The sequence below is a fragment of the Hevea brasiliensis genome, chromosome 7 (assembly GCF_030052815.1).
Source record: "Hevea brasiliensis isolate MT/VB/25A 57/8 chromosome 7, ASM3005281v1, whole genome shotgun sequence".
Lineage (NCBI taxonomy): Eukaryota > Viridiplantae > Streptophyta > Magnoliopsida > Malpighiales > Euphorbiaceae > Hevea > Hevea brasiliensis.
Genome location: NC_079499.1, coordinates 105,243,090 through 105,265,091, shown reverse-complemented (window position 1 = coordinate 105,265,091; position 22,002 = coordinate 105,243,090). Strand labels below are relative to the sequence as shown.

Here is a 22,002-nt window from a genome sequence, read left to right as displayed (position 1 = left end):
GTAGCAAGTACCCTTATCTGTTCAATGTGTAATCATGTACTTTATTCCCTTGTGTAAAATTCGAGGATGAATTTTAAGAATGTAACACCACGATTTTTATATATTATTATTGGGCTTCGTGTAGGTATCCTCAATTCGGAATTCTTGTCCGGATGCGTGAATTTCCATCAGCTAATGGAAAAGTCTCCGAATTGGATCGAGGTCTTGGCTACCCCACCATTGTCAGGCATCCCGAGCACGTTCCCGAAGTCGGAATCGGCAAAGGTAAACCTGAACCTTGCTTTTTCGTAATTTTCTAGTGCTTAAATAGGATTAAAAATCCATAAAATATTCGTGGTAGCTTAGAAAATTACGATTCTTTTTGCAATAGCCTAGTAATATTGCTAAGGACCGCGGGGCAAAATTTTAGAATTTTTAGAGCTTATTTGGGCAGTTTTTGCAAAAATGATCAATTATAAGGACTAAATTGTAAATTTACATATTGTGATTGAGGACTGTTTGGATGGGCGAGGGGCTGTGTGATATGATTGAGTTGTGGATATATGGATTGTGGATATAGAAGTGTGTTTTGAGCTCTTTTGCAGGTTGGGTAGGTCCTAGGTATAGGGGAGACTCTGCCGGATTTTCGGCACGACTTAGGACGTATTTGGTCTTTTTCCTTGTTTGTATAGAGTCAAATTTATTAAATGATTGTACTGTAATTGTCAGGTGAGCCGGGACAGCCTTCTTCCTCTGCCCAGCCGCCACAGTGACCGTTGTCCAGTCTGTGAGTAGAATATTAATTTTAATTGTAATTTCGATATTATTATATGTTCAAGCATGCCCATGCATCACTTATATGCATATATTTATGTAGTTAAACTCTAGGCACGATTTATGTTGCATTCATAACGGTTGATGTGCCATGGATGTTGTTGTGGTAATTTGGAGCAGCAGCGTGTGTTGGCGTCGTGTGATGTGGTGTGAACTATGGATAGGACGGGTAGTCACGCTTGAGTTCTTCATGGGACCCGATCCTTCGAGGGGTAGTCACGGCTTGAGTTCTTCGGGACCCTCGATTTGGTTATTAAGTGGAAGTCCGAAATGAGTTCTTGGCAGTTGGATTTAAGAGAGTCAGATAGGGATCACCCCATATGTTATGATTGATACTACAGGTGTGTGAGTGCTCCAAATTACCTTTTGATGTTATGATGTGAAAATGTTGTTGATGTTGCATTTCACTCTACAGGTGCATTAGTTTTAGATAGTTATAGAGTTTATGGTTAAAATTGATATTTAACTCTCTGAGTCGAACGCTCACTCCTGTTCATTATTTTTCCAGGCCACAGGAGGATATTTTTGAGGTTAACCTGCTTCCTTTCCTCGCAGGTTGTTTATCAATAGTTTTGTAATTTTATTTACTCCTAGAATTTCCGCATGTGTTAGAAATATTTAAATAATTCGGGTCTGTAATATAAATTGTCATGTGGACCTGTAAAATTATATGCATGTTTGATGGATTGGATGAGGGAGCTGAGCTCCCATTTATTTTTATGCCGATATGAGTATGTGGAGGGTGAGCTGAGCTCCCCAATTGATGATATATTTTGTTTACAGGTCGGGTGAGTCAAAAACTCCCCGTTGAAAGGTCCACTTTATGGCCGGACTCTGTCCGGTTGGTTTCTTGAAATTGGGCCCAAATGGGCCTTAGAGTTGGGTTAATGAACAGTTAGGCTTACTACGGGCCTCGGGGGCTTTAAGCTGGCCCAGGTCCTAGTGCCGGTCCGGCCCATAGGTTGGGTCGTGACATATAGATACATCGATAATCTTATATGAAATAATCTTAAAACATACAATCTATAGAGGTTTCACACCATACCATTCTAAAATATGCTTAAGACCTTCATTAAGAAAAGGATAATCTCTATTTGAAAAGTTTTCTAATGTGGCTCCTACTCTCCAAGAGTGTTCCTCATAACATTGCACACAACAAATGACATAATCTCTTAATGGTGGCCTAATTGTTGGATAATGTGTATAGGGATTTTCTATGAGAAAAGATTTATATTTGGACTAGATTGATATATAATAACTAAGAAAACTATCACAATCATTGCAATCAACTAAGAAAAATGCAATTTGATAGAGGAGACTATCACAACCAAGCAATCAACATGCTCAAAAAATTATTACAATTAAACTATAGCAAAATGACTATCCTGTGAGTGAATTTTTCACACAAAAAAATATCTTAATACATTATTATGTTTCAACTATTGTTGAACAAATGAAATTGATAAATGACATTGAGGTGGTTTAAAAAAAAAACGCAAAAAAAAAAAATCAACAATTTAATATAGATTGAGGTATATCAAAAAAAAAAAAACTTAATTTTGCTTATATTATGTACTTAGGGTTCACAGCAATTATCAGGTATGCTTTTTTCTATTGTATGAATTCAGAAGAAAAAAAAAATGATGAATGGGTTTGGGAGAAGAATAGATAAATGAGTAAAAAAAATTGTATTCATACTAATTTGTGATCTTCATAAATAAATATGTGATAAAAATTGCAACTCCTATAGGCCATTTTGCCTTCGTCCTATTGTAAACTCTGCAACAAAGAGATGAATGAGTTTAGGTGGCCCTTATGCATCTTCAATTTGTGGCTAACAAAATCCTTTGCAAACTCATATTGACAAAGAGAATAAGCGAAAATAATCAATGGAGAAATGATTTTGTATAACAGAAGTGATAATTAGTTTGGGAGAAGAATATGTGTTTTTACAAGGCTAGAAGATTTTCTTTTTTTCCAAAATTGAAAGAAAATGTGTTTGGTTTTGGGAGAAGTAAAGGCATGTTTAAGTCTAGCCAATAAAGACTCATCGTAAATTTAGAAATATTATTATGGCACAAATTTTTTTTTTTTTTTGAGACTATAAAGTGGCTCTTTTAATTGTTTAGACTATTAACTAATGAATCTCTTAAATTATACTCTTGAAGATTCCCCTCCATGTTATAAAACATTGTCATTCTTCTTAAAATATTTTGCTTACTATAAATTTGTTCCCTATGTTTGGTAATATATGCAACATTTTATTCTTAATTTTTTCAACAATATAGCTATCTATAAATATTAAAAATAATATATATATATATATATATATATATATATATATATATATATATATATATATATATATATATATATATATATTAAAAACAATAAATTACGATATGTGTGTGTGTGTGTGATATGTCACATAGTCAATTATAAAATTAACCATATGAGCCTTCACCTCTGATCTATGTTACATGCTACATAGTCAATTATTAAATTGATTATTGTATATTAATTATATGAGCCTTCACCTCTTATTTATGTTACACGCTACATAATTAATTATTAAATTAATCAATATAAAATTAACTATATGAGCCTTAACTTATTATGCATATGACATGTCATATAGTCAATCATAAAATTGATCAATATAAAATTAACTATATGAGTCTTTACCTCTGATCTATGTTACATGTCATACAGTCAGTTATTAAATTGATCAATGTATAATTAACTATATGAACCTTCACCTCTGATCTATGTAACATGCCACATAATCAGTTATTAAATTGATCAATTTATAATTAATTATATGAGTCTTCACCTCTGATCTATGTGACATGCCACATAGTCAGTGATTATATGAGCCTTCACCTCTGATCTATGTGATATACAACATAGTCAGTTATTAAATTGATTAATGTACAATTAACTATATGTGCCTTCACCTCTGATCTATGTGACATATCACATGGTCAGTTATTAAATTGATTAATATAAAATTAATTATCTGAGCATTAACCTGTGATCTATGTAAAATGTTATATAGTCAATTATAAAATTGATTAATGTAAAATTAAATATATAACTCTTCACCTTTTGTCTATATTACATGCCACATAGTCAATTATTAAATTGATCAATGTATAATTAATTATATAAGACTTCACCTATGATCTATACTATATGTCACATAGTCAATTATTAAATTGCTTAACATACAATTAACTATACGAGCCTTTGACTTTAATCCATGTTATTAATTGATCAATTAATTAACTATATGAGCCTTAACTTGTGATTTATGTGATATGTCATATAATAAATTATAAAATTGATCAATGTAAAATTAAATATATAAGCCCTTACCTCTTATCTACTTTACATGCCACATAGTTAATTATTAAATTGATCAATATATAATTAACTATATGACCCTTTATCTATGATCTATGTTACATGTCACATGGCTAATTATAAGTTGATCAATGCATAATTAACTCAATTTAATATAATCTATGATCATATTTATTGTGTGATATAAATTAACCAAAAAAAAATAATAATAATATAACTCATAAATTATACTTCATATTATCATTAATTTATAATATATAGTAAAAAAATCATCGTTTTTATCAGCATTGTATGCACTATTTGATAGTTTCAACAAAAAAAAGAATATAATTTTTCCCTTTTTTTTCTTGAAAATGAATACATAATTTATTATTATTTGCTCAAAAAAAGAGAATATAGTTGGAGGAAAAATTATTGATGGAGAGAAGAGTAGAAATGGAGGGAAGAGTAGAAATGGAGGGAAACTTTACCTCCAAAAGTATGAAGGATAAATAAAACATTTTGTGTTGCTGAAAACCCTTTGATTCACATTAAATATGAATCTACTTGATCTCTCAATCATAGTCCTAAAATTTAATAGAATATTTTATTATATTACATTCCATTATGACCTTGTTTGGCAATAGTTTTTAAAGTAAAATCAAAACACTACCTATTTTATTTATACTGTTCAGTGATATAGTATTTACATTTGTTTTTTGACTAAACACTATATTAAAAGTTGTTGTCGAATAAGATCTTAAAAGTTGAACAAGCGTTTTGACTAAAGTCAATAAGATAATATAAATATTTTATATTTAATAACTTTTTTAACAGCTATTTTTACCGAATACTTATACTTTAAATCACTACATAAACATCTAACCACTAACAGCTAATATCTAATAGCTAAATGTTACTAAAATAGTTAACAACTAATAGCTATTAAAATACCTATATTGCCGAACAAGGCCTACATCATATTAATTGATGTCTTAAGATTATAAATATACAGCTTTTATGTTTAGATTATAAAATAAGGTAAATACAAAGCTAAATCACCATAGTTGCAAGGTATTCAACAATTTATCATTTGTGACAAGACAAATTATCATTCAAATGACAATTTCAGAAAGATGCCAGACACAAGGAGTTTGAAATAATTACAATACATTACCTAAAACAAAGGAGTTTTCGTCTCCTATTCTACAATTTAAAAGCATTTTTAGATACTCTATCCAATCTCCTATCTTTCTCACATTTATAAGCACACCAGATGACTGCTTTCACCTTATATCTAATGTTTATTGTCGTAAAAATAGTCTAATTTTCATATGGGTTGCATAGGAATCACCTTAACCCTTGTCATTCAAGAGAAAAGGGTTTATTAGAGAAATAAGCAGCACTGAAGAACATTTGATCATCAATGAGCAATAAAGGAAGTGGATCATTAACAGCAACCAGGAATACTGATACATGAGCAGCCAAATGAATGGTGGAGCTACAACCGTTTGATCTCTGTGCCTCGGTTTGCACACCCATAAATGTTCTACAATTGCCTTTGCCTGTCAAAAAAAAAAAGAAAGTTGTATAATCAATTAAATGGGTATAAAAAGTTACATAGAAACCTATTATAGGAAGGAGGCATGCAAAATTTTTAAGTGTGATGCACACATGATATGACACTAAAAAGTATCACTTCACTTTCTACCTTACGTGTGTGTATATATATATATATATATATAGAGAGAGAGAGAGAGAGAGAGAGAGAGAGAGAGAGAGAGAGAGAGAGAGAGAGATGCCAACAAAATTTTACTGTCTTCTGTTTTTCAAAAACAGAAATATTTGTTCCTGAAAAACAAAGTGATATGATAAGAATATAACTCCGATTACAGCTATGGCATTGCACACCTTCCCAATTCCCATGGACATATGACGAACCAAACTCCAAAATAAAAAATGTTTGATTTGACATTGCATTTGAAACCCATTTCGATAATAAGGTGATAACAGCAAAAGCTACCCAAAATATTCAATTTCCAAGTATAATACTTATCAAAAAAAAAAAATCTAATATGATATAGAAATTCTAAACAACTACACAAAAATTCATAATTCTATTTTGCATCCTCTCTCTCTCTCTCTCTCTCTCTCTCTCCTTTTAGTAATATAATAAATATCAGGGAAAAAAAGGATAAAAGGAAAGCTCCTGTATCTCTTTACTCATGGAACAAACTATCTCCCAAAATTAATATCTTTTCATTTAATCATTTGGGGATCTTCACCGGTGGATAACCAATATGGTAATTTTACATTTCAATTCCCATTCTCTCTCTATGATAACAGCAACAGAAATGAAAGACTCTCCCCATTCAAATCAAACCATAAATTTACAACCATTCTCCAAGACACAAAACACCAGCAGCCATTGGAATCAAAAGCCAAAACAGCCATTTTAAGATAGGATAAAACAAAGAGTTATAAGAGAGAAATTACGTTTTTTTTTAGGTGAGATTGTTCATCTTAGTGATTACCTGGTTGTTATGAGTGTATTTTCAGCAAAATTAATCGTATCAGCAAGGAAAAGTGAGAGAGCAGCATAAAAAATTAAGTTCAGAATTAGTAAACTTATGGTAAATTTGAAATTTTCACAGGGAAAGAAGCGCCAGCAGGAATAATAGAGAGAAAAGGCATTGTAAGATAATCCAAAAATAAAGTTGTGTCTTGTTTTAAAATGCTTATTCAATTTTAAAGTCGAAAAATGGTTTTCAAAACGGTTAAGTTTTAAAAAGCAAAAAGAAAAAGTTCAGCAAATTTTTTCTTTTTTTTTTTTATAGAAAATAGAACATTGCAGTGCTAACAAGTGCATCCTAAGTATTTACAATATTAAATCAGTAAAACCAGTTGGAAGACTTCCATTTTTCATTCATTAAAGGCTCTTTATTAGTAAAATTTGTAGCCAAAGAGAACCTTGTTACTACCCAACATGCACAATGTAAGTTCTCTACTCTAGGAGCCTTTTTTTTTCTTTTATCTCATGTTTTTTCTTATAAAACCTGATGTGGTATGATAACAGCAGAAGATTTTAAATGCAAAGATATTTCCAATGATGTTTCCAAATTTACATCCATTCTTGAGCACAAGAGCATATAACAATTAGCAACACTAAACTAAAATAGCCAAAAAGCAACAATTATACACAATTGCACGCTATAAGAATATAAGAACTGAATCTATAATAGTAGCATATTATAGGCACTGAGAATATTACGTAACAGGTAGCGGCCGTATGGTTCACCATTTCCAGATGTAAAAAGAAACAGTAGCAGTTGTTATAAAACAGAACCAACAACAAAACTCTACTTGCATCTTGGAAACTAAATATCCAATTCACAATTAATCACATTATATTTAAACAAAACATCGGCAGCCTGAACTCCCTAAAATTATAAGAGAAACTATACATATCTCAAGTTTAACAAACCAAGAACCCTAGTTATTTAGACACTGCCCAGATAAAATAGTATAAATTGGACACAATATTTTTTGAATTAAAATTGTCTAGATCCCAAAAACACACAGTGGAAGTGCCTGCATGAGTGACTTGTCTATTGAATTTTTGTTTGATTACATTCAATTCAATCCTATCAAACATGCAATGAGATCATGGGTTGCAGTTAGAAATATCAGCAATGAACCTGAAGTTAATCCTGAAACCTGTTTCTCTATGATCTGCAGCAAATGGTATCTTTCTCATTAATTCAGAAACCAAACCATAATCTATATCATCATTTTTACTCCCCATGTACTAGTCCTTGGTTCATCCCTATCCTCTGTTAGGGCATTTGAAATTTTTTATAAATTCCATAAATATGACAAGGCCTTTACACTGAATAAGATATTTGTATCACATCAGCAAAAAACAGAGCAGTCAATAACAAAAAGGTTTAATGATTACGAGACAACAGTAGCATTAGATAAATCAAAATAAACTGGGAAAAACCTTTTAATAACTGACTAAACGAAAAAAGAGGGGGGGGGGGGGGGGGTGGGGTGGGGGGTGGGGAGGGGAGTGGGGGGGAGATAAAGAAGCAGTATATGCATTCAGTAAAGAAGGAGAACCTTGGTGAAGACAAAGAAGTTGAGGCATTTGAGAAGCCAGCAAACACATTTGAGTAGGACTTGGTCAAGTATGAAAAGTTGGCAATTGGAGGTAGAGCAGGCACCCGTTCACCTTTCTTCAAAAGCTCTTGCAAGTTTAGTCTCTGCATGGTCAAGACAGCTCTAGATTCCTTCCAAATGAAGGCAAGAAGGCCATTTTGAATTACAAAGAGGGAACCAGGCTTTGAGCCAGGATATCGGAAACCATACCCATTTGCAATACCCTCGCCTGCAAATGCATGTTTTACACTCACAGGAATAGAATCAGCATCAACATCCCAAGGAAATGGATCCTGTGAAGGCTCATCGATATTCACCATAAACATTGCTGAGCCATTTGGATGGAGAACATAGTGGGTTCCTTCCAATATTTTGGTAGCAATGAGTTGTCTTTGCCCTTCATATTCCTCATAAGAGATCAAAAGAAAGAACAAAGCCTTTCCTGGCTTATCTTCAGTAGGCTTCCCAGGAGGCCAACCAAAAGTCCCACCCCATAGACCAGCATACTCTTGGTCAGCTCTTGGAACCCGCATGGGTAGCTTGTACAGCGCAAACCGACTGTCATGCATATTTGGCCATGCTCGATAAGAAGATAACTTAACTGTAGAGGCATGTAATGTCAATCCTATTGTATCACCTGATCTTAAAAATTCATGAAGCTGTGCATGCTTGCACTCACTGCTAGAAGAACTATTCTTAGAAAGTGTACGGCCACCATTAATAGAGGGAGACTTCCCCAATATTTGTCTAAGGCTAGCCCTAAAATACCCACTAAGAGTCTTCTTCATGATAGATTTTGTTTGACCATCCCCATTTAGAGAATTATGAAATCCACTTGAGCGATCAAGGCTATTTTTAATCTCACTCAATTGCAGTTGAGTAGGATCAGAAGGCAGTTCAGGAGCTTCCTTCCAATCAAACCAACTTCCACCAAACTTATAATTTTGAAGAAGCAGGGATCTCCTTTCAAATAAGAGCACAATGTCTTTCTGAAAGTTCTCTTCATCACTCCTCAACCGAGGAAATAGTGGCTCATTTACTGAATCAGGTACAGTTTGATGAACTTGGCTTGTAACAACCTCAATCAATTTTCTTCTGTCACTAAAAGCCAAGCGGCTAAAAGGCACCTTAGCATCACACCGTCCAAGCATCCTCTGTGACCTTGATAATCCACTATTTGACCTAGTAATCTTTCCTGATATCTCCTTATCTGAACTGTAAGCAAAGCTTTTACTATGCAATAATGTATTCACAATCATTTGTGGCCTAGGCTCAACCTCAAGCAATAGTACATTGCAATTCTGTTCAACAGACTTGACTGAACCAGGATAAACATAATCATTTCCTTTTTCTCTTCCATGTAGAAAAAATAAAATAGAACCATCAAGGTCTCCTATTATTTCAAACACTGGTGCCCACAGTATGGGGCCATCTTCAATTCCCAGAGGGCCAAGCTCTTGTGGTATTATCCGACATCCAACAACAGACACAAAACCAGGCATGACATATACCACATTACCTAGCTCAGGGTTTTGATGAACCCAAATTCCAATTAATGGCTTAACACTCACAAGGAAACGACAAAGTGCCCTATAAGATGAAACACCCTTTCTCCATTCAATGAGGTCCTGATGAGGAACAATACCCAGAATGTCACATTGGGTTAGCCAAACCTTTTCAGAGGCCACAAGAGCACATAAACTCCGGCAGCAAAGACTGAGACTACAGATGTCCCTAGGCGAAAGTGAACGAGATATAATTGCAAACAAATCATCTGGCAGAGCTAGAAGCAAGCTTGAACCACAGAACTCAGGCAACATACTAGTTTTACTGATTATTTACGAATTTATCCAGCAATTCAAAATTGAATCATGGGAATGAATATTTATTTGCCTACGTAGAACAACCACTGGATACTGAAGCAAAGAGATCCAGCTACCAAGATAATCCCTCTTTGTCAAAACAGCAAAAGCAAAGGAAACAGATTCAAACCTGGAATTTAAATGACTCTGTCTTAGATTCTTTAATTGTAGTAGCTTCTAATGAAAGTACACAGCACTAAAAGAGACAAAAACTAATCAACCAGGAATTCGTTTCAGATTCTCCAAAATTGAACAGCCCCTGCATCAGATTCACAGAAACTGAACTGGGTTTGTTTCAGATTCTTAAGCATATACATGAGAATTACAGCTTATGGCAAACAAACAATGGAGAAAGAGAGAAATGGGTAATTGGGTATAAAGCATGGAAGAAATTGAAGAGAACCTAGGATTGGATTGAGGCCAGCATCCCCAACTGTGTCCGAGTCCACCCTCTACTGCTTTATTTCTCCCTCAAAACAAGAGAATCAATGATGGAGGATGTGAGATAGAATTTGGAAATTAAAAATAAATAAATAAATAAATAAATTGTAGCCATTAGGCCAGCCAGCCAGCCAACCAATTTTGAATAATTACTCTCAAAAGTCCAAAGACTGAAAACCATATTCTCACTGCACCACAGCCCAATTGGTTCTTTTGCTTCGTAGTCCATGCTTTGGAATATAGTCTTCGCCTTGTTGCATGTTCGGTGGGCCATTGAGCATCTACAGACGACTCTGATTTTTTGACACAATTATAAATATATATATTTTTAATAAATTCTAAAGTTACTTGAAATTTAACTTATTTATGAAAATTTATTAAATATCAAATTAATAAATATTTAAAAAAAAAACAAATTTAATCTCATGAAATGTGTCATTATATCTATATTTTAATGCTAAATTTGTATTAAATATTATTGAGTTGAAATGTTCATTCGAAAATGCAATAGCAAAGATTAAAGGGGAAACAAAGTTAATCGGTATTCATAAATTAGAAAAAGAAATTAGCAAAATTCAATTTAAAATTATTAACTTATTTCATTTTGACTATTTTTTTAAGCTTGTACATTGCATATCATTAAATATTTTACAATTGTTATATTATTTTAATAATATTAGTTAATTACTTAAATATATAATAAGCATTAATTAATAAAATTCTCATACTTTAAGCCACATTTTTACATAATTAATGAAATGATGCTAAAATTTTCATTTAAAAAATTGCATTTTAGTATAACTATTCTTAGAAAAATATTAACTATAAAAAAATATGCTAATTTTTTAAAATAATTTTTAGTTTAATTTACCAATAATATAATTACTAATGCAGTAGAAAATGATATCGGAGAATTTAAGTCTAATCTAGCTTGATATACTGATTAAAAGCATATCATTTACTTAATAAATTGAGATTTAAAGGATATTTAATTTAACTTATAAAAATCAATTTATAAACTAATCTAAACTTATAAATATTTAAAATTTTAAAAATTTACATATTTAATTAAAGTGTTTATAAGTAATTGATAAGCGGTTAATGCGATTAGTAAAAAATAAGTTATAATTATATTTATTATTAAATTAACTAAAATTATTATTAAATAAAATTTATAATAAATTTTTAAAAATTAAATAGGGATAATGTAGTAAAATATTTTACCAAATTAATTTATAAATATAAAATTTATAAGTATCAGTATGAAAAATTGATAACTTTATTTTTTTTTAATTTATAAGAAATTAACTTATAAATTAAGATAAACACTCTATTAAGTTCTTACCTCCCAATCCTCATAAAAAAATATGTTAAATAATAATGAAACTCTTATATAAAAAGAAGTGAAAAATACAATTAAAATTATAGTCTGAATCTTCATCTGAATATTTTTTTGCAACTAATTAATAATTAACAAAGTAATTTTTGTTACCATGTAAAAATAATTTACATTAACATAAAATATTTTTTAAATATATATTTATATTCACAAGTAAATAAATGATATTTTATATAAAAAAATTATATAGGTGACTAAATAAAAGATAAATAAATCATATTTGAACAGGATAAAAACCAATTCATTTAAAATTAATTTTTTTTCTTTAAAAAAAATGAAAAGTAATTTTTAGCATTAGATTGAGAACTTTTGGATCTTATTACAGTCTTCAAACTGCTGGTTTTGGCCCAATTGTGGAGGGCCCAATAAGAGTGCATTAAAAAAAATATATATATCTTTAAAGTGCATAGAAATATTAAGAATGATAGAATTGATTAGGCAGTACATGGGATGGAGCCTACCACATCAATCTATCGGTAAACAGCAGAATAGGAATTAGTGAAATAAACACATTGGTCCACATAAATCAGGCAAAGGCACATGATCACACATGATTTGATTCCCATGGCATGATGGCAACAAGTAACAACATGCCCCTTTTCTGGTATGGCCCTTGCCTTTTTTTCTTTTTTTTTTTTAATGACATTTAATTTTTAACTTTGCCTAAGTAGTTTGCGCTTAGCCGGTCCTAAGTCCGGATAAATGAGGAGGATTGCGGTAGGTGACAACTAACGTAAAAATTTCATCACACCTTATGATATGGATTCAAATGATATAAACATTGGGGCGTCCTCTACTAATGACGCGCTACATCGTAACCTGGGTGTAGTGAGAAATATGTAAGGGTATAGGGCGTTCACAGAAAGTGACGCGCCATGCCGGCGCCCGGGTGTGGTGTTAAGTGAGCAAGAGTTCCCACATCATGGACGGTGTAGGTAAAGAAGTTAGTTCATAGGATAGATAATAGAACAGATAGTGGAATAGAACACAAGATATACATAGAAAATAATAGAAGATATCATAAAAGGAGACCAATTAGGAAGGAACAGGATAGGAGGAGGATCAGGGTGAGTACTTGAAATGTTGGATCACTTACAAGAAAATTAATGGAGCTTGTGGATACCTTGGAAAGGAAAATGGTGAATATTGCTTGCATTCAGGAGATTAAATGGGTAGGAGAGAAAAGCAAGGAAGTGGATAATTCAGGGTACAAACTGTGGTTTACCGAAAATGAGAGAAATAAGAACGGAGTGGGCATAATCATAAACAGGACATTGAAAGACGCTGTAATAGCTGTAAAAAGAGTAGGAGATAGAATTATACTAGTAAAGCTAGTACTAGAAGGAAAAACAATAAATGTAGTTAGTGCTTATGCCCCACAAATAGGACTAGATAGTGGGAGTAAACAAAGGTTTTGGGAAGATATGGATGATTTAATGCAAAGCATACTGAATGAAGAGAATATTTTCATTGGTGGAGATTTGAATGGACATGTAGGAAGTGATAAGCAAGGCTATGAGAAAGTTCATGGAGGTTTTGGTTTTGGTAGTCGAAATGAGGAGGGAAAAAGCATACTGGATTTTACTATGGCAGACGACCTAATACTAGCAAATACCTACTTTATAAAAAGAGAGTCACATTTAGAGACTTTCAAAAGTGGGCAACATAGAAGCCAAATTGATTTCCTCTTAACCAGGAAGACAAATAGAGCTCTATACAAGGGTTGCAAGGTCATTCCAGGAGAGGCTTTAACAAGTCAACATCGGTTAGTGGTATTGGATGTCAAGTTTAGGAACAATTCAAGTAAGGTCAGAAGAAATAGTGTAGCTCGAACAAAGTGGTGGGAGTTCAAATGAGTAAAGCAAGTGAAGTTCAAAAATGAGCTTCTCGAGTCTGAAGCATGGAAGCTGAATATGGAGGCCAATGATATATGGATACAGATGGTATCAAAGATTAAAGAAGTAGCTAGAAAAGTACTTGGAGAGTCTAAAGGACATGAACCACCCTCAAAAGAGAGATGATGGTGGAATGAGGAAGTACAAAAGGCAGTGAAGAGAAAAAGGGAATGGTATAAGAAATTACCTAAATGTGATAATAATAAGGCATATGAACAGTACAAGATTGCAAAGAAAGAGGTAAAAAGGGCAGTTAGTCAAGCAAGAGTACAGGCCTTTGAAAAGTTATATGAGAAACTTGAAACTAAAAAATGGGAGAAAGATATTTATAGATTAGCAAGGAGGAGAGAAAGGAAATGTCAAGATCTCAATCACGTTAGGTGCATTAAGGATAAAGAAGGAAAAGTATTGGTAAAAGATGAGGATATTAAAGAAAGATAGAGAAATTATTTGAATGATCTTTTTAATAATAGTCAAAATGGTAATAACGTGAATATAGACTATAGAACGATAGAAAAGAATATGAATTATACTAGAAGAATTAGATCTTTAGAAGTAAAGGAAATACTTAAGAGAATGAAAGTGGATAAAGCCTGTGGACCCGATAGAATACCAATTGAAGTGTTGAAGTGTTTGGGAGATATGGGAGTGGCATGGTTAACTAAATTATTTAATAATATTCTAAACTAAAAGAAAATGCCCGATGAATGGAGGAGGAGTATTTTAGTACCTAGTTTTAAAAATAAGAGAGACATACAGAGTTGCTCGAACTATAGGAGAATTAAACTCATAAGCCATACTATGAAGTTGTGGGAGAGAGTTGTGGAGCATCAACTACATTATGATACTTCTATCTCTCTCAATCAATTTGGCTTCATGCCCGGTCGTTCAACTATGGAAGCAATCTTTCTCATTAGAAGCTTAATGGAGAAATATAGAGATGTGAAGAAAGATCTACAAATAGTTTTTATTGATTTGGAGAAGACTTATGATAGTGTTTCAAGAGATGTCCTATGGAGTGTGTTAGAACAAAAGAGGGTATCTATTAGGTACATATAAGTATTGAAAGATATGTATGAAGGAGCAACTACTATTGTGTGCACAGTGGGAGGGGACACAAGAGATTTTTCGATCTCAATTGAATTATGTAACACCCCAAAATTTTAAAATTTATGAGCATTTTTTGTATTTTAATTTTATTTAAATTTTAGGAATTTTTTTGAGATTTTTCGGATTTTAAAAATCGGGTTCGATTTTCCGAAAATATAAACTTTGATGATTTTTAAAAATTAATTTAAAGACCACGTGGCAAAACTAAAAATATATTTGGAGTCTACGTATTTTTCTGAGTTTTATGGAATTTTTCGAATTTTGGACCTCGTTTTGGTCCCGAGGCAGTAAAATTCAAAATTTTGTATTTCGAATCGAAGCGAATCGAACCGACCGGTCTTCTTCTTTTTCTCCTCCCTCCGCGCGATGGCCCTCTCCCTTTTCTCTCTCGCTTTCTCTCTCCCACCCCACCACGACCAGCCACTAGCCCAACGGCCGGCCCAAACGGCCGAAAACGCTGGTAACGCCCTGCGTGGCGCGCCGTTTCCCGCCAAATCCGGCCGATCCGGCCACCGATTGAACCGGGTCTTGTGTCGAAAATCATCTACTCGGCGAGAGCTTTCCATAGACACCAAGAACGCCGAAATCCATCGAGCGATTTGTCCGATTTTTGCTCGGGAAGATTTTAGCACATTTCGACTTTTGGGCTAGATTTCTCGAAAACCGTGAATCCCATGAGAAAACCGAGGCTACCAGCACGCTCCACTCGTCGAGAGCTTCGCGGGGACATAAATTTTGAATTTTTCCGACACCGTTTTTCGGTGGGTCCCACGAAACTTCGCAGTGTTTTTCCGAGCATTAAATGAGCTTAGAAAATTCTGAAAAATTTATGTACTAACCCCCGTGTTATGGGCTTCGTGTAGGTATCCTCGATTCGCGGAAATTCGATCTGGAAAAGTCTCCAAATTGGACCGAGGTTTTGGCTACCCCCCCATTGTCAGACGTCCCGAGTGCGTCCCCGAAGTCGGAATCGGCAAAGGTAAACCCGAACCTTGTTTTTTCGTAATTTTCTAGTGCTTAAATAGGATTAAAAATCCATAAAATATTCGTGGTAGCTTAGAAAATTACGATTCTTTTTGCAATAGCTTAGTAATATTGCTAAGGACCACGGGGCAAAGTTTTATAATTTTTAGAGCTTGTTTGGGCAGTTTTTGCAAAAATGATCAATAATAAGTACTAAATTGAAATTTTCGTATTGTGATGGGTGATTGATTTGATGGTCCTGTGAGGGGCTGTGTGATATGATTGAACTGTTGATATATGGATTGTGAATATAGAAGTGCGTTTTTAGCCCTTTGCAGTTGGGTAGGTCCTAGGTATAGGGAGACTCACGGATTTTCTACGACTTAGAACGTATTGGTCTTTTTCTTTGTTTGTATTGAGTCGATTGTATTAAATAATTGTAATATAATTGTCGTGAGCCTTCTTCCTCCGCCCAGCCGCCACAGTGATTGTCGTCAAGTCTGTGAGTAAAATATTAATTTTAATTGTAATTTCGATATTATTATATGTTATTTATGTAGTTAAACTCTAGGCACGATTTATGATGCATTGATAACTGTTAAAGTGCCATGATATTGTTGTGGTAATTTGGAGCAGTGTGCGTGCGTTGGTGTGCGTGTGATGTGGTGTGGACTATGGATAGGACGGGTAGTCACGGCTTGAGTTCTTCGCTGGGAACCCGATCCTTCGAGGGGTAGTCACGGCTTGAGTTCTTCGCTGGGACCTCGATTTGGTTTATTAAGCGAAAGTCCGGCTTGAGTTCTTGGCACGTTGGATTTAAGAGAGAGGATCACCCCATATGTTATGATTGATGCTACGGGGTGCGTGAGTGCTCCAAATTACCTTTTTGATGTTATGATGTGAAAATGATGTGGATGTTGCATTTCACTCTACAGGGTGCATTAGTTTTAGATAGTTATAGAGATTATGGTTAAAATTGATATTTTACTCTCTGAGTCGAACGCTCACTCCTGTTCAAAAATTTTTACAGGCCACAGGAGGATATTTTGTTCTGGGTTAACCTGCTTTTCTACTTCGCAGGTTGTTTATTAATATTTGTGTAATTTTAATTACTCCTAGAATTTCTGCATGTGTTAGCAGTAATTATTTGAATTTGGTCTGTAATATTATTATCATGTTGGACCTGTAAACTTAATATTTTAAGTCTGTTTTGATGGATTGGATGAGGGAGCTGAGCTCCCATTTATTATTATGTTGATGAGTATGTGGAGGGTGAGCTGAGCTCCCCAATGAATTGTTTATCGTGTTTACAGGTCGGGTGAGTCGAAAACTCCCCGTTGGAAAGTCCATTTTATGGCCGGACTCTGTCCGTTTGTTTTCTTGAATTTGGGCCCAATGGGCCTTAGAGTTGGGTTAATGAATAGTTAAGACTTACTACGGGCCTCGGGGGCTTTAGGCTGGCCCAGGTCCTAGTGCCGGTCCGGCCCATAGGTTGGGTCGTGACAGATTACACTAAGGATCAGCTATAAGCCCTTACCTTTTTACATTAGTTTTAGATGAATTGACGAAACATATACAAGAGAGTATTCCTTGGTGCATGATATTTGCGGATGATATTGTTCTGATAGATGAGACGCGAGAAGGAGTCAATAGAAAGCTAGAGCTTTGGAGAAGTACTCTAGAGTCAAAGGGCTTTAAGTTAAGTAGAACGAAGACAGAATACATGCATTGCAAGTTCATTGAAGGCTAAACTGGTGATAGGGAAGGAGTTAGTTTGGATGGAGTGGTACTGTCCCAAAGTAATCACTTTAAATATCTTGGCTTAGTCATTCAAGTAGATGGGGGATATGAGGAGGATGTTAGTCATAGGATTAAAGCCGGATAGTTGAAGTGGAGACGTGTCACGAGAGTTTTATGTGATGGCAAGATTCCTAATAAGTTGAAAGGAAAATTTTATCGTACAGCCATACGACCGGCTATGTTATATGGTAGTGAGTATTGGGCATTGAAGGAGTCATATGCGTCTAAAATAAGAGTTGCAGATATGAGAATGTTAAGGTGGATGAGTGGCCATACTAGACTAAATAAAGTCCATAATGAGAGTATTAGAGAAAAGGTAGGAGTGGTACCAATTGACGATAAGTTGAGAGAAGAGAGATTGAGGTGGTTTGGTCATGTGAAGCGTAGATATACGGAGGCTCCAGTTAGACAAGTAGAGCACATTAGGTTAGAGAATATAAAGAAAAAAAGAGGTAGATCTAAATTGACTTGGAGGAGAGCAGTACAACGTGACCTAGAAGCATTACAAATTTATGAGGATTTAATCCAAAATTGTTTAGAGCAGATAAAGTGAATCCATATAGTCGATCCCAAATTTTTGGGATAAAGGCTTAGTTGAGTTGAGTATGATTTAGTCAATTTTTATAATTTTATTTTAAAAATCAAATATTTTAATAAAATAAAATTTTAATTCATTTATTATATGTATATTAATATAATAAAACATATTAACATCACATCTGTTTTTAATTTTTAATTTATTTTTCATCATATATCGTGTAATAATTTTTTTTATCATAGTTATGCCCTTGATTATATGTTATCTTGTTGTTAAAGGTTGTCAAGCTGTAATCGGATTATGGAAAATTATTACTTATACTTAATATATAATTTAATTTCATATTTTTAATTAATAAATTATTATTTTAAATATAGTTTACTATATTTTTAATAAAATTTATCATATATATATTTGTGTTAACTTGTAAAAATTAATACTTATAAGTTAATTTAAACCTATAAACATTTAAAATTTTAAATAGTTACGTGTTTGATTAAAATATTTATAAATGACTGGTAAATAATTAATATGTTTAGTAAAAAATAATTTATAAGTATATTTATTATTAAAATGACTAAAAAAATATTAAATGAGATATATAATGAAATTTTAAAAATTAAATGAGAGTAATATAATAAAATATTTTATAAAATTAATTTATAAATATAGAATTTATAAACACAAAAATAAATGATAAATTTTAAATTGAAAAAAAATAAATATTTTTTATTTATAAAAAGTAAAATAGGCTTTTTAAAAGGTTGATTACAATCACTGTATCACTTAAAAAAAAAAAAATCTAAACCTTATGACTAATTGCATACATTAGAATTAGGTTACTTAGATTTTTGTGGGTCCATTGTCATCAAACAAATGGATTTTGTGCAACATTCACATTAAAAGGTTTAGAGAAGATATGCAACCAAATGAATTAAAAAATAAAATTAATTTTCTTTTTGTCATGTCTTAAACACTTATTCCTTTTCATGCCCTTTTTTTTTAATTTTTTCTCATATAAAAAAAATTGAATTACAATGTTATTAGAGAAAATTTAGAGGTAGAAAGAATATAATTGAATTTTGATTCCATCTACACACTTCTGAGTTTTACAATTGTGAAGCATCTTCTAATTATACATATAATATTTTTAATATACAATATACAAAAATTAGAAAGGTAAGAGTTGAATCCATATTTAGCCATCAAGCTAGCTAAATTATTTTATTTTAAATAAATATTTTGTTTATCCTCATAAATTTAGGGATTTACTAGGAATTGTATGGGCTAGTATTTTAAAAATTTAGATTGACTTGAAATTATGTAAAAAAAAAAAAGGCAATTTTAATTAAACTTTACTCATTAAATAAATAATCCCTAATGTTGTAAAGTCTTGGGTTAAAATTTTAATAAAAATTAATAATACCAAAATAAACAAATAAATAATTTTATGAAATGATTATTGATTATAAAATTATATATTATTTGATAGATATTTTAATGAGAACAATGGCAGATTTATGTAGTTAAAAAAAAAAGTTAATTAACCCCTCTTTTAATTAAAAAAAAAAAATCTTTATATATAACTATATTTATTTAAATTGATCATTTATGAATTAATTATCGAACAATTTTTTTTAAATTTAAAATGAAATAAAGGTAAAATAGTATTTTATCAGATAAAATTACACTAATATGTATGATCACTTTAGTCATTTATGTAAAAAGAAATATATTTGACAATATAAAATATTGTAATTCTTAATTTTTTCATGGTCAATCCAATTATAAGATATTAATACTATTATGTCAAACAATTTTTACTTGTAACAGTAAACTTATATTGTAATACTATTATATCAAAAAAATTTTAATAAAAAATATTTACAAAGATTTTCAATAAAAAGAATCTCAATTATATAATAATTATTTAAAATAATAATTTTTATAAAAAATTTAATTTACATTATAAACAAATAATTTTACTTTTAAGTTCTATATATTCATCCTAAAAGCTTTTAAATTATTTTAATTCTTGTTCTTTTGGTGCCACGACCCAACCTATGGGCCGGACCGGCACTAGGACCTGGCCAGCTTAAAGCCCCCGAGGCCCGTAGTAAGCCTAATTATTCACTTAACCCAACTCTAAGGCCCATTTGGGCCCAATTTCAAGAAATCAACAGGACAGAGTCCGGCTATAAAATGGACCTTTCAACGGGGAGTTTTTGACTCACCCGACCTGTAAACACAATAAATACTTAATTGGAGAGCTCAGCTCACCCTCCACATACTCATCAGCATAAAATAAATGGGAGCTCAGCTCCCTCATCCAATCCATCAAACATGCATAGAATATTAAGTTTACAGGTCCAAAATAACAATTTAGTTTACAGACCCATATCAAATAAACATTTCTAAAACATGCGAATATTCTAGAAATTTATAGAATTACACAATCATGAATAAATAACCTGCGAGGAGAAAGCAGGTTAACCTCAAAAATATCCTCCTGTGGCCCGGAAAAATATTGAACAGGAGTGAGCGTTCGACTCAGAGAGTAAAATATCAATTTTAACCATAATCTCTATAACTAACTAAAACTAATGCACCCTGTAGAGTGAAATGCAACATAATAATATTTTCACATCATAACAGCAAAAAGGTAATTTGGAGCACTCACACACCCAGTAATATCAATCATAATATATGGGAGCTGATCCCCTATACAGCTCTATTAAATCCAACCTGGTGCCAGCGAAAAACTCAAGCCGAACTTTCGCTCAATAAACCAAATCGGGGTCCCAGCGAAGAACTCAAGCCGTGACTACCCCGAAGGACCGGGTCCCAGCGAAGATCTCAAGCCGTGTCTACCCGTCCTATCCATAGTCCACACCACATCACACGCACACCAACGCACGCACACTGCTCCAAATTACCACAACAATATTCATGGCACTTTAACAGTTATAAGTGCAACATAAAACGTGCCTAGAGTTTATCTAAATAGATACATACATATAAGTGATGCATGGACATGCTTGAACATATAATAATAGTGAAATTACAATTAAAATTAATATTTTACTCACAGACTTGACAACGGTCACTGGGGCAGCTGGGCGGAGGAAGAAGGCTGTCCCGGCTCACCTGACAATTACATTACAATTATTTAATATAAATGACTCAATACAAATCAAGAAAAGACCAAATACGTCATAAGTCGTGCCGAAAATTCGACAGAGTTTCTTCTATACCTAGGACCTACTCAACCTGCAAAAGGGCTCAAAACACACTTCTATATTCACAACCCATATATCCACAACTCAATCTCATCACACAGCCCCTCCTGGGCCCATCAAATCAGTCATCCATCACAATATGTAAAATTTTAATTTAGTCCTTATAATGGATCATTTTTGCAAAAACTATCCAAATAAGCTCTAAAAATTCTAAAACTTTGCTCCGCGGTCCTTAGCAATATTACTAGGCTATTGCAAAAAGAATCATAATTTTCTGAGTTACCACGAATATTTTATGGATTTTTAATCCTATTTAAGTACTAGAAAATTACGAAAAAGCAAGGTTCGGGTTTACCTTTGCCGATTCCGACTCTGGGGACGCACTCGGGACGTCTGACAATGGGGGGTAGCCAAAACCTCGGTCCAATTCGGAGAC

The 22,002-nt window shown here is 32.8% G+C and overlaps 1 protein-coding gene across 2 annotated transcripts; it reads right to left on the bottom strand.

Annotated features, from left to right (window-relative positions):
• Positions 1 to 5,235: 5,235 nt before the first annotated feature.
• Positions 5,236 to 10,771, bottom strand: LOC110666795 (F-box protein At5g39450). 2 transcript variants are annotated; one of them, XM_058150463.1, is made up of 3 exons: positions 10,585 to 10,771; positions 8,281 to 10,460; positions 5,236 to 5,723 (listed from the first exon to the last, which is right to left on the bottom strand). In XM_058150463.1, the coding sequence occupies exons 2-3, from the start codon at positions 10,137 to 10,139 to the stop codon at positions 5,708 to 5,710; spliced, it is 1,875 nt and encodes a 624-aa protein (XP_058006446.1). In that variant the 5' UTR covers positions 10,140 to 10,460; positions 10,585 to 10,771; the 3' UTR covers positions 5,236 to 5,707. The 2 variants fall into 2 exon arrangements, with proteins under 2 accessions (XP_058006446.1, XP_021683094.2); XM_021827402.2 differs by having other exon boundaries at positions 8,281 to 10,440.
• Positions 10,772 to 22,002: the final 11,231 nt, after the last annotated feature.